Raw genomic sequence first — 12,037 nt, 5'->3', positions numbered from 1 at the left:
GCAGGGGGGTTGAAACTAGATGATCTTTAAGGTCCTTTTCAACCCAGGCCATTCTGTGATTCTATCTTTCCCAGTCCTTATAGCCTCCCCACGACCCAATTTTCAAGCTCAGTCCTTTTTTTCTACCAGCACCAGCAACACCTGTATTGCCACAGTCCCTGATGGACCCAACTGTCTCTTTCAGCACATAAGTACCACTTGCTGTTTCTTGTTCACTGTGTGTCACCAGTCTCTAATTCAGAACTTACATTGTTTTGTAGTTGTTGAACTTGTCATCTCACGGCCCAGTTTCAACCGTCAAGAAGTCATTCACATTAGTCTCTGTTTTCTTCTGCTTATATTCCACCTTATGACTCCACTCCATGCCTGAACAATTCCTATCCTCTCCCTGGCCTCACACCCACACATTTCAAGTAACTGTTGACTGCTGACTTCTCAGTGACTCACTGCTTGGCCAGCCTATTCACTGTATGTTCAACTATTTCATCTCTTAAGGCACCATGAACACATAAAAATATTTTATAAAACTCCACCAGGGCTGCTTTTAAAATAGCAGCCATGAATGATACTTGTTTTGGTTTTCTCCAGAAAGGTTACAGACATCCTGTGTTTACTCAACGGAAGTGTAAGGGCTGAAGGACCATATTCCTGTAGATGTTTGTCTTATGAAGGTTCACAGGCGTCCCCCTCTTCTCCAGCCTCAGCACCTTCCTCATCCTCTTTGCTATTTGTCTGAGCCTTCTGCAGAAGTACGGGCCCTGCCAAGCCAATAACCAGGGCTCCGATTGGAGCAGTTATCAAGATAGCCAGGAAAGCTACTGTCAGCACATCCATTCCATACTTTTCCAGTTGCTCATCTTGATGACTTCTTGCTGTATCCAGGGCAAGAGAACCTATTGCAGCCTGCAGGAAAGAAAACATTGCTGAGATGGAGCAGGTAACTTTTAGCACTGAAAGAGGAAGAAAGGGGACTAATTATCAGTCAACATTTAACGTAAATTTGACATTTTTAGTACATTCAACCCATTCATTTCTAGACAGTACATAGAAAAGTAAATGTTATATTACACCAATGAGAACAATTTTCACTTGGCCACACTTTGATTTTCCTAAACTAATGAGTTTATCTGGGTGGTTCCCTCCTATGAATAATATTGCTTAGCTGCCATCCACTTTTCTGGAGAATGCATGATTGATGAAATGGGACAGTATATTGCATATTGCAGCTGTTAAAATGCCACACCTTGACAATGTGTCCTGACAGCAGTCCGCTAATAGCAGCTTCTGAAAAATTAGTTCACAAATCTTGCAATAATCCTTGCTTGTTCTGATTATTAACTTTTGTTTGCAAGTAATCATGCTATTGAGGTGAAGTCTAAATAACGATCACTGAAATAAAGGCGCAGGAAGCCAGCCAGACTGAAGCTTCTCTAGCAATAGGGTTGTCAGTCTACGCCTTACTAAAATGACCGCAAAATGAAAACCCATTTTGAGCCTCTGATGTTACTGTGCCTGCAAACACTTCATGTGGTGAAAGAGGAAACCACTTTTACCTTTGTTTTTAGAGTTCTCAGAATTTTTATGTAAAGGCACAGTAACCTGCAATATCTGAGAAATAGCTAAGCTTCCTATGATAGATGTACAGTTCATTGTCATTATTAAGAGGAAAACCCAGGATGCAAGCAAAACATCTTCACATAGAAGGCTCTCCATGCATTTTTCAAGCAGACTAAGGGCGGTTTAGAGTATGAACTGTCCATATCCTGCACTCTGCTGTTACTGAACCTGATCCTCTTCCTGTTTACTGCTGTGCTAGTTATGAGGACCTTTGCGAAGGACAATAGATTTAGCCTGGAATTAAAGTGATGTTGGACTCCTTACCTGGACAGTGGCTTTGGGAATCCATGCCAATGAGATAAATACTTTCTCCTTGAAATTAAACCCAGCAAAACACACCATCAGGAACGTTGCTATGATTCGCACAACTAGGGCAATGCCTAATGTAGCAACACAGAGCCCTGCAGCAAAGACAAACATTTCTCAGTACTTTTGTGCATAGGTGCCTGAGGGGAATAAGCCTCCTAAAACTGCAGCTTTGCAGTGGGGCTAGTTTTTGGTTTTAGGTTGGTGGTTTGTTTTTTTTTTTTTTTTTGGGGGGGGGGGAGGTCAACCATAGTCTGCTTTGCTTTAGATTTTTTAAGAGAGATTCTTTGGAAGACAGTAATGAAAGCTGGATAATTTGTGAATGATCTTACCAACAGTTTCAGGCCTAAGAGACCCAACAGATACTTCTGCTCCAATTAAACCAAAAAGAAAAGGTTGAAAGATATTCCATGCAACTGCAACAATTTTTTCTACTTCTTTCTGCAATTAAAACAAAAATCTGTAAATTCACAAAAAATATAGCCAAGCAGGCAAAACATTTAATTAATCAAAGGACAAAGTGAAAATGTATCAAGAAGGTTATTCGGAATTGCTTCTCCTTCTTTGACCTAATTCTAGAAGATTCAAAATCTGTTGTGCACCTTTTGAAGGTCAGAGTCTGTCTAGCTCTGCTAGTAAATAAATGCTTGCTGTGTCAAGATGGGAAATAAAAATCATTGATGTTTGAACAGTAACAGAGCAGTTTGCAGACAAGAGAAGGAAAATAAAGCATAGCTGATTTTGAGTATTTAGGAAGATGTAATTTGAACAGCTTTGCCATGAAGTTTCTAAGCCTTTGGGAACTGCATGCTTAAACATATTCTTCCATTTGTATCTGGTTTAGTGGGTTAGGTGGTCTTGGGTTGACAGTTGGACTTGATGATCCTTGAAGTCTTTTCCAACCTTAATGATTCTGTGATTCTATGAGCAGAGTCAGACTCTCAGAAGTTTCAGTCATGACCTAATTCTGCTCATGCTGCAGACAGAGGCCTGTCTCTATGTGAGCAGGAGCAAAGTTAAACTGAGCAAGTCTGAAATCCCATAGTAAGAAGTGTTGAACTTTCCAGGGTGATGTACTGTATAAGGGCATAGCCATCATTTCTCCTTGTGTTTGAACTTTACACCTAACAATTTTCCTCAAACAACTGCTGCCAGGATAAACAGGAATCTTCCACTTAGGTGAAAAGGTACACGCAGCATATCAAATAGCACTTCTTTTTTAATTAAGTGGGCTCTACAATAGCAAATGGACCTTCAGGCTGGAGTGTGGGGAAAATACAAGTGCAGTGCTCTGTCACTTAATAATCAATCCAGGGCCTAGACATGTCGTGGTGTCCTTGGTGTTCTCTCTGGGACTGATCCTGCAACACCTCTTGCTCTTCAGTCAATGGAACGGTAGATGACTGTAATACAAAAACTTCTGTAACCTTAGAGAGAACAAGGTGGAAATATACAGTCTTCCAAAATTTTTCTTTATTTGCCTCATTTCTCCTTGTTACCTCAGCTTTTTCTTTTCTTTTGCAAAAAAAGTTAATCCTCTTTACGGATGTTAGTGTTATTTCAATCTGTTTACTGCCCATTTAACTGTTCCAGCAATAAGTACAATGTTCCTTGTTCTCTGTTGACATATATTTGTCAAGTGAGTTCCACCAGGGACAGCATGAGGTAGTGGCCATTGAGAAGCTCAGCAGGAAAACCCTGGTGATAACTGAGTATACAGTATGCAGACATCTCTGACTGTATCTGTTAAAAAAGAGCTAAAGCATTTGAAATTAACATTCTTAAGGCCAAGAAGCTTCATTTACTGATCAAAAGAATTTAAACTAAACATTTATAGACTGCATATACTCTTTCAAGGTCCTTCCTTCTGAAATAGTTTAAAAGCTTTTCAATAGAGAGTTTTATCAGTTGTAATGTCTTTAAGTAGTTCAGTCCCAAGATTAATTTTTCTTCTTCTAAAACTGGACAACAATGTAATACTTTAAATAGAAACCATGGGGTTTTTTGTTGTTTTAACAAACCTTGAGATCTTACTGAAGTCGGGGTCTAGATGGGGATAATAATGTGGACTGCTATATCTGATCCCCTTTCCTTTCTCTTCTTCTCCCACTGCATGTCACAAGGCTACAGCTGTGGAGAGAAAGATGCCCTCAAAAGATTAAATGTAGATGGTATCAAGCAAAAGAGGCAGTGAAACATGCCAAGGTACAGAAATGCAGTGGGGCAGCAGCAGTAAGAGGAAGCAGGCTTAGTAGCGAAGAGAAAGTGACTAAAAGGCAGTCTTTTGTATGGTTTTTGTATGGCCTTACATCCAGCATTTATTGTGGGCACCCTACTCTCTAATTTATCCAGAATATACTGGCTGGGATTTGGGAAAAATGAGAGATGATGGTTAATTACTGTTTTCCATTTCACCCCCCAAAACAACAGAGAACAAAACCTCAGGGTATCCAGACCATGTGCACAACTGTATTTTGGACACGTAAGGTTACACACACTCACAGGGCTGGGACATAAAGCTTTGGATTCCTGGTCAAGTGCCTTGACAACTAAATCTCTTTTACATGGCTTAAGATGTCTAAGAAAAGCTTGTGAGCATTTCTCTGTCAGTATGTTAGGCTCTGTATTGATATATATTCACATCCATGGTAACTTTCTGTCCTGCCAAATGTTAAAGACTTCCAGAATAATTGTAGAATTTTTCTAAATCCATACACCCCCTAAAACTTCACAAATGCACCATTACCACTCCTGACAGAAATTCAAACTCCTGTCGGGCTGTACATTCAAAGGAGTTCTGGTGTGGTATGCTTCTTTGGGTAAAAGTTCACCTTTTCAGCTGACCATCCCACACCTGCAACAAAAGCCAAGACTAATGTGCAGAGCCCTCCTGATCCAGGGAAGCCAAAGTAGGTGCTGCCAAACACAGCAAACATGGACAGCCCAAGTACAAAATATGACCTCTTCCATGCCAGAGATGCCTGCAGTGGAAAGAGACAAATGAAAAAGTAAATTTATTTTAGAAGTAGAGGAAGAAGTTTACTTCTGTTAGTTTTGAAAATAACAATTGCCATTAACCATTGTGAAAGAATCAGAGCTTTCAAGTGAGACTTTAACTATTTGGTTGAGGGTTTTTTTGGATATTAATTCCTAAGAAATTAAAATTTTGGAAATTTATTTCTTCTGCTCATCCAAAATCTTATTGTCAAAAGGTTTTTGTATCACAAGGAACATGATGTTCTCTTCTAACAGCACTGCTTCAACTCTGTGATAACAGCATTTTCTATCTGTACAGTCAATAATAGAACAGTTTATCCAAGAAGAGGTGAAATCCTTGCCACTAGATGTTTTTAAGGAAAGGTCAAACAGACGTTTCCCAGGGACAGTCTAGTTTTGTTTGATCTCATAGCAAGCAGTTATATCTCTGCCATTGTTCCCCATTTCTGTTTGTCTCTTTGGCTCCTGTACCACACTTATGTTATTTAATAAGAGAAAAATTTGGTCCCACTGAGGGCAATAGATGGTTTGCAAATTGACTTCAGTAGTCCAGAGCATACCTGCTTTCTTCTACAATTTTCTGTTCACTTAATTGGCCCTTGATAGTAAATTCATCTACCATTTAATGTAAGTTGGATTTTTATTGAAAGTAACACATTCTAATTAGTATTAATGATATGCCCAATCACTTAAAGCCCACAATCTGTCTGCTTTCCTTGTTTTTAGTCTTAGGCCTACTGGAAACATCTTACAGAAGTAAATGTCTCACACATCAGTCTAATTTATTATTATTTTACTGCCTGAGATAAGTATCAGACTATTTCTCCTTTACATGTGGATATTTCCACTGGCTTCAATGAAAGCAGGATGGCAAGCTGCATTCCAAACTCTGCATCAGGAAGAACGGTGAGATCATATATTGTTACTGTTGCAGTAAACAAGTAATCACCTATAAAACACATCCTCACTTGATAGGCTTTGCAGCCTGGAAGCTCTTAGCACTGTACACAGCTTTCCCCAAAAGCAGCTTCACATGAAGCTTGGAAAAGAATAATTTAGGAATATCATCCCTTAGCAAAGAACCTCTATTTTATAAAAAGTTTTTTTTAGTGGGTTTTTACCTGATCATGGCTTGGGAAATATTGAACAAACATTCCCAGAATCCCGCCAGCTGCTATGCCAACAGCAACCTCCAGCACTCCACGGAGCACATTGTACAGAGTAGAACCTATTTGACAAATGAAAAACAGGTTTGGTAAGCTGTACACAGACCCTTCATGCACAGACCACACTGTAGACCTATAGGCCTATTCCAGGACAGTGTCTGCTTTAAATTACTTGGGGTAAAGGGGTTCAGGAGGGAACCTAGGAGCCTGAAAGAAATGGATAGTGCAACTTTCTCTCTCTGAAAGCTCATGCCAAGAAAGTGTGCTAGAAAAGCCAGAGAAAGAGCCACTGTGAGAACATTGCCAAACCCAGGGAAATTTGAAAGCACTTATGTTGGGCATGCGGCAATCAGACTTGGCAGCTAAGGGAGCAGACAGGGAAAAAGTTTCTCTGAAAGTTGTTGTGACCAACAGTTCAGAGCAAACAACGTTACAGCAAGACTTTTGACCATGGGTAATACCCCTCCCAATATTCAAGTCTGTACATGAACTTTATGAGGAGATGTCATTAAGTTACAAACTAGTCAGTCATAACAGAGCACACATTCCTCAAAATATCATTGTTTGTTCTGGATTTCACCATGTACAGATTAACCAGCATACCGGAGGAGAAAGCCATTCCAAGGCAAGTGTTGAAGCCTGTAATAGCCAGAATGTCATCAATGCTGCCAGCTGCCATTAGCAAAGTTGGGACACCTTTCTCCACCCCATATCCTCCAGCTTGTAAAATCAGCATTGAGGGAACCACCACAGCAGGGGAGACTGCGCCTAGAACAAAACTGAAAACACACAGGTTCAGCCTCTCTTAAAAAGAAAGAACAGAACTAAAAAACTTCAAAACGTTCTGACCCCAATTCTTTTAAAGTAGAAATAAACAGGCCTTTACGTAAGGAATTTTCCCTACCTTTCCCTGCTAATTACAAGCAGGGATATTTCTATGTGGATTTGCAATAGCTTTTACTTCCTGCCCATCTCAATAGCATTACAAGTAAAGGGCTCCACAGACTAAAACTTGTGTCTGCACTGCAGGCCCCGTTATGCTCTCTGATACAAGCCTTGATTTGTCCAATTCAGGAACCTGGTCTAGACGTGCTTATGACTCAGTAGCCCAGTTCTTTCTCATAAAAATCAGTGTGTGGCAGAGGAGAAGTTCATTCAGCTTGCTCCAGTATATGGGTCTGGACCAAGTCCACCAGTTTAGACAGATGGAAAATGGTTCCTCTTTGAGGATATTACTCCAGAATATAATATGCCATATCCATATCCTTGACTTGTGACAGGAAGACTCTCCTATATGCAACTGTTTACAGGAAAATTATGAATTCCAGCATGGAGAATTCCAAATTCTGCTATCATTTTCTCTCCCTAAAAACCCCGTCTTGTGGTTAAAGCCTCAGGGATTGCACCATCCTTGTTCCTTCTTCAGGTGCCTAGATCACAAACACAGAAGCGTAACGATGCAAGTACTCCTCCACAGCCTGGAAATGTGACCTTTACATTAGCCACAGAGCCAGGCATGAATGGTAAGCAAACAACCACAGGAGCTAAGCACAGCTTCCTAATGGGCATTAAACTGAGGTTTCTGCTTGGCACAGAGAACTAACTGCGCTTGGACCATTTAGCTGTAGCATGAAAACAGGCACCTTTGTCCTACAGGAGGAAAGAGAGTACGTTACCCCAGTATAAATCCCCATTGCCATGGCAAATGCATGAACAAGTAGGCAAGAACAGCAGCCGTGCATGTTTCTGTGAGGCATGGTCCAAAAGAAAGCCGCAAACAAACTGCTTTGAGTTTCTTAAGAGCCTGCAATACAAAAGCACATTCAGACATTAGTATCAGTACCCTTGGCTTTATAGAGAGGAAATACATTTACAGGCTGATACGTTTATTAAAAGAATCCTCTCTGAGCCACAGTACAGGATACGACAGATTTACATGGCCTCAGACAGAGATAGACTGAAGCAGAACTGGATTTCGATATAAAATTCCACGTATTGCAGTGAAACCTCCTGAGTTTAGGTTTGAGAAGGTTCCTGCATGTCACAGGAAGGAGTGGCAGAAAATTCAGTTTCATTTCTTGTGCAGAGCAAACTAAAGAGGCTGGACTAGCTGGGATTCATTTGAAAAGTGCACCCTCAGCACAGCTCACTTATCCACAGTTACCTGAGGTCATTTGCTCCAGCCACAAAAGATTTTGCTATAATCCCACAAGTTGCACAAGCACCCCCCGAAAATTATCCCCAAATCCATCAACAAATCATAAAAAGTTGTAGAGCTACATGCTGGCATGTACTACATACATGGCGCAAGGAGCCAAGCATCTCAGCAGTCTCTCACTTGATGTCCAGAGCAAATTAAGTTGTATTTGGCACAGCAACTTCTATTCAGGAATTTCTCTAAAACAGAGTATTTGCTTGTAATGGCTGCCTTTAATAGTTAGTCACAAACATGACTCTGCTAGGACAGGTCCCTAGTTTTGACATGGAAAAAAAAATAAATCTATGAGTTGCACTTTTAACCAGCACAGTTCATCCCAGCATAATTAGGGTTGGGATATCAGGGAGGATCAGCAGAGCAACTCACATCTTTGTCTTCACAGCTTCAATTACATGAGAAACAATTGTAACTGCATCAAAGCATTGGTACATAGAGAGTCCAAATGCAAGTTTCAATTGCCACATGGGAGAAAAATATGTCAAATAAGTTCCTTTGGCAAAAAAAAAAAAAAAAATAATGTCACAGAATAAAAAGAAAAGCAGTCTCACAGAACTGGGTATCCAAGCCGTGTGTTACACCACACAGTCCATGCTCATACAAGCTTCAATGTCTTGGAAAAATGGATGACAGTAATCTAGGAGAGCAAGTGTTTTTTCAGGAGTGACAAAACTCTGTTTTCCTAAAGTTCTGAAGCATTGGCAACTCCCTAGTTTTTGTCTTGGTTAAGAAAAATCAGTTTAGTTTTTCTGAACTCGCTATACTTGACCTAAGTTTTATAGAAGCTTTAAGCAGTCCCTTGAACAGGTAGTGGCCAGTATCGTACCACTACTTTACTGTACTTTATTTCAGACAGCTGATTTTGATTAAGCAAAAACTTGCCTTCATTAATTTATGGAACATCATGTTTCATCGTGTGTGGAGGAAGACTATTTTTTTGTTCACAGGAGCATTATGGGCTTTATTATGATGTGAAGCATTGTTTTCCATATTGCAGCAGGACTCTTTTTTTGCAGTTAATGTATTTGCATTAAAATGGCAATGATTCAAAAAAAAAAAGAAAAAGAAAACAAGAAAGTAAAAAAGACACATAAGTTTGGATTTTTTGGTTGGTTTATTTTTTTGATTTGTGTCAACACAAGCAACATTCTCTTTCAAGGCTTGGGGATCCCTTCCATTACTTGTTTTAGTTTGTCACTGTGAGCTGACAGAGAGTTTTTCAGGGAGTGTAAACTCTTCCTGACAGACCGTGATGGAGCACGTATCCTCAAGATGTTCTGCTCACAAAATTCAGAAAATTTCTTTGAGACAAGGGGGAAATTAGTCATAAAATCAGTTTCCTTCTGTTATTTTTCTAATTACTTGCCTGCTCTACAAATCCAACTGCCAATATTAACATAGAAACAATAGAAACTATGCTTTCTGTAATGCTCTAATTTGAGATCCTCCAAGACTGAACAGTTCAATATTTTTAACAGAACAAATTATTCAGGTTTTTTTGAGGGCTGTTGTATACTTTGCCTCACACAAATGGCTGGTGCCATACCTTTGGATCCAGGCCGAGTCCTGCTCGGGTCAAGATAATTGAAAGAGCAATATTCCTCAGTGCTGCAGACCAGCGTAGGTTTATCTGGACAGCATCACTTACGAATGGAATATTTCGGATTAGGAAACCAGCAAGCAGCATCCCTTAGATGAAAGCAAATAAGCTCCTGTCAAATGATTTGCTTTTATTGCACTAAAAGCTTGCATAGAATTCTTAAAAATAGACATCGTATTATGTATTTATGAGAGACAAAGAAATAAGTCATGTTCTGAATTATTAGCCATGTTTTAGCAATGGGGACTGAGGCATGGAAAGAGAGAGACATGTTTAAAGCAATGAAAGTGGCCTAAGAGCACAGCAGGTCACCAATGAATGAATTTGCAAGATGCTGACACACAGCTTCTGTGCGAGTCAACAGAATTTAGCTCTGTTCATGTGCAGGTCATACTATAAGCAAAGACACCTCTGCATCCTTAAGGATATTTTTCTTTTTTTTCATTGGGAAATATAATATAAACCAGCTAATCATGGACTAACCTAGACATTTAAAAATGCTCTGGCAATATGACTCATGCAAAGAGGGGGGGAATCAGGAACTTGCTCTTATCCTCTATTTGAGCTACTTGCAAGATCCAACCTTTTGCAAATATTAGCAAAACTGCCTAATCAGAGACCTCCTGCAAGGCTATCGGAACTGTAGTTCTGGAAGGATACAGAAAAGTACAGGAAAGGGTAACGTTAAATATAGATCTGCAGAGATTCATTGGAGGTCCTGATGTTTCGAAGATACATTTTTTGTGGCATAATTTTAGGTTAAAAACATTAAGAAACAGGAAACCAAAAAAGACAAAAAGTAAACAAACACTGAGCTCAGGCTGGTCCCAACTTGGTGTAAGCCTCGGCTGTGGACTTGGTTTGTCCAGGAACACACTGAACTTTCAGACATTGTTTTTCCTACCACCTCCCAGAAAAAAAAACAGTGGCACGATTATTCTGTGGTACCTCATGATAATTGTATCAGGCTAATGTAATGATCATGTGCTCTTTCCAATGTCTGCCTGAGGTCCAAGTCACTGGATTTAGTCACCCTGATTTAGACATCTACTTAACAAAGCAAAAAACTCCACTTCAAAGGATATCTTCACTGTTCTGCTCTGTGTTGCCTGCTGCAGAAACCTCTCTGCAACGTATACCTAAACTATACTATGTGAATGTTTCAGTAGCACTTTCACCCCTTTTTTCCTCAGGCAGAGACTCACTATAAGGTGCGTAAGTGCTCGTTTAGCCACATTACAGTCATCTGCACCTACCACAAGTGGATTAAAGGCATGTAAGAGTACAGATGAAAGATTTGTATTTGTAGTGTAAAAAAGAATATTCAAAGACATCATCTATCTCTTCTTCTGACTCATAGTTTTCTCCAATTTTTCTCAAAGACTGGTGGTCTGAACAATGAATTCTGTCCTAAGCAACTCTACAGACATGTGCTGTCACGCTTAAGTTTCTGTTATTCTGTATTACCTGTCTGACAAGCAGTTTCATGCTCAACTCATAACTTTTAGATACAGATGTAATTAAAAAATCAGAATCCAAATGGTCAGAAACTTTTTTTTTAAGGGGGGTGTTTTCTTAGAACAGGCAGACTCCCTGTGTGTTACATTCTGTGTTCGTATTATTGCAGGCATGCATGCTGTATGCAAAACTTCCCTCCTTCTCATTTCAATTTTTTGTTGCTGTGAAAATAAGCAGTGCAAGACCGTGCATGCTGCCTGGACAGAGCTGAATATGAAGCCATCTATCCATTCTATAAGCCATGCTACTGTGTGAGGCCCAACACCAGCTATGCAGGTTACAAAATCACATCCGTGCACTACAGGCAGATATTTGTAGCCCACTCTGCCATAAAGTTCTGCTGTCTGTCAACAGCTTTACTCATTTATGCACTAAGCACAGTAAGGGGACAGTATACAGCTGGTGAGAAGAACCTGAAGCTTCATTTTTTCAGCTTCGTTGACACTATTGTGCTGATCTAACCAAAACCTCCTCTAGGAAAGAAGTCTGAAAAGGTTCTGATGATGTCAAAATTAGTGTCATTTTCATCTCCCATTTCTATTTTGCATTTTTATGTAAAATAAAATAAAACACTGATATGAAAAACAATGTTATGATTAATTCAAAATAACTCTCTTC

The 12,037-nt window shown here is 39.7% G+C and overlaps 1 protein-coding gene across 1 annotated transcript in view; it reads right to left on the bottom strand.

Annotated features, from left to right (window-relative positions):
- Positions 1-208: 208 nt before the first annotated feature.
- The window catches only part of SLC9B2 (solute carrier family 9, subfamily B (NHA2, cation proton antiporter 2), member 2), a 16,029-nt gene continuing 4,200 nt past the window's right edge, over positions 209-12,037 (bottom strand). The window contains exons 4-11 of the mRNA XM_010077262.1: positions 9,848-9,990; positions 7,763-7,890; positions 6,690-6,865; positions 6,042-6,148; positions 4,755-4,904; positions 2,256-2,364; positions 1,882-2,018; positions 209-903 (exon numbers count right to left, since the gene is read on the bottom strand). Of these exons, the coding sequence (XP_010075564.1) occupies positions 664-903; positions 1,882-2,018; positions 2,256-2,364; positions 4,755-4,904; positions 6,042-6,148; positions 6,690-6,865; positions 7,763-7,890; positions 9,848-9,990 (1,190 nt within the window). The 3' untranslated portion in view covers positions 209-663. The remainder of the gene's footprint in view (positions 904-1,881; positions 2,019-2,255; positions 2,365-4,754; positions 4,905-6,041; positions 6,149-6,689; positions 6,866-7,762; positions 7,891-9,847; positions 9,991-12,037) is intronic.

Source organism: Pterocles gutturalis, unplaced genomic scaffold, assembly GCF_000699245.1.
Source record: "Pterocles gutturalis isolate BGI_N339 unplaced genomic scaffold, ASM69924v1 scaffold31223, whole genome shotgun sequence".
Classification (NCBI taxonomy): domain Eukaryota; kingdom Metazoa; phylum Chordata; class Aves; order Pterocliformes; family Pteroclidae; genus Pterocles; species Pterocles gutturalis.
The sequence above is the reverse complement of the archived record's forward strand: the minus strand, read 5'-3'. Positions and strand labels throughout refer to the sequence as shown.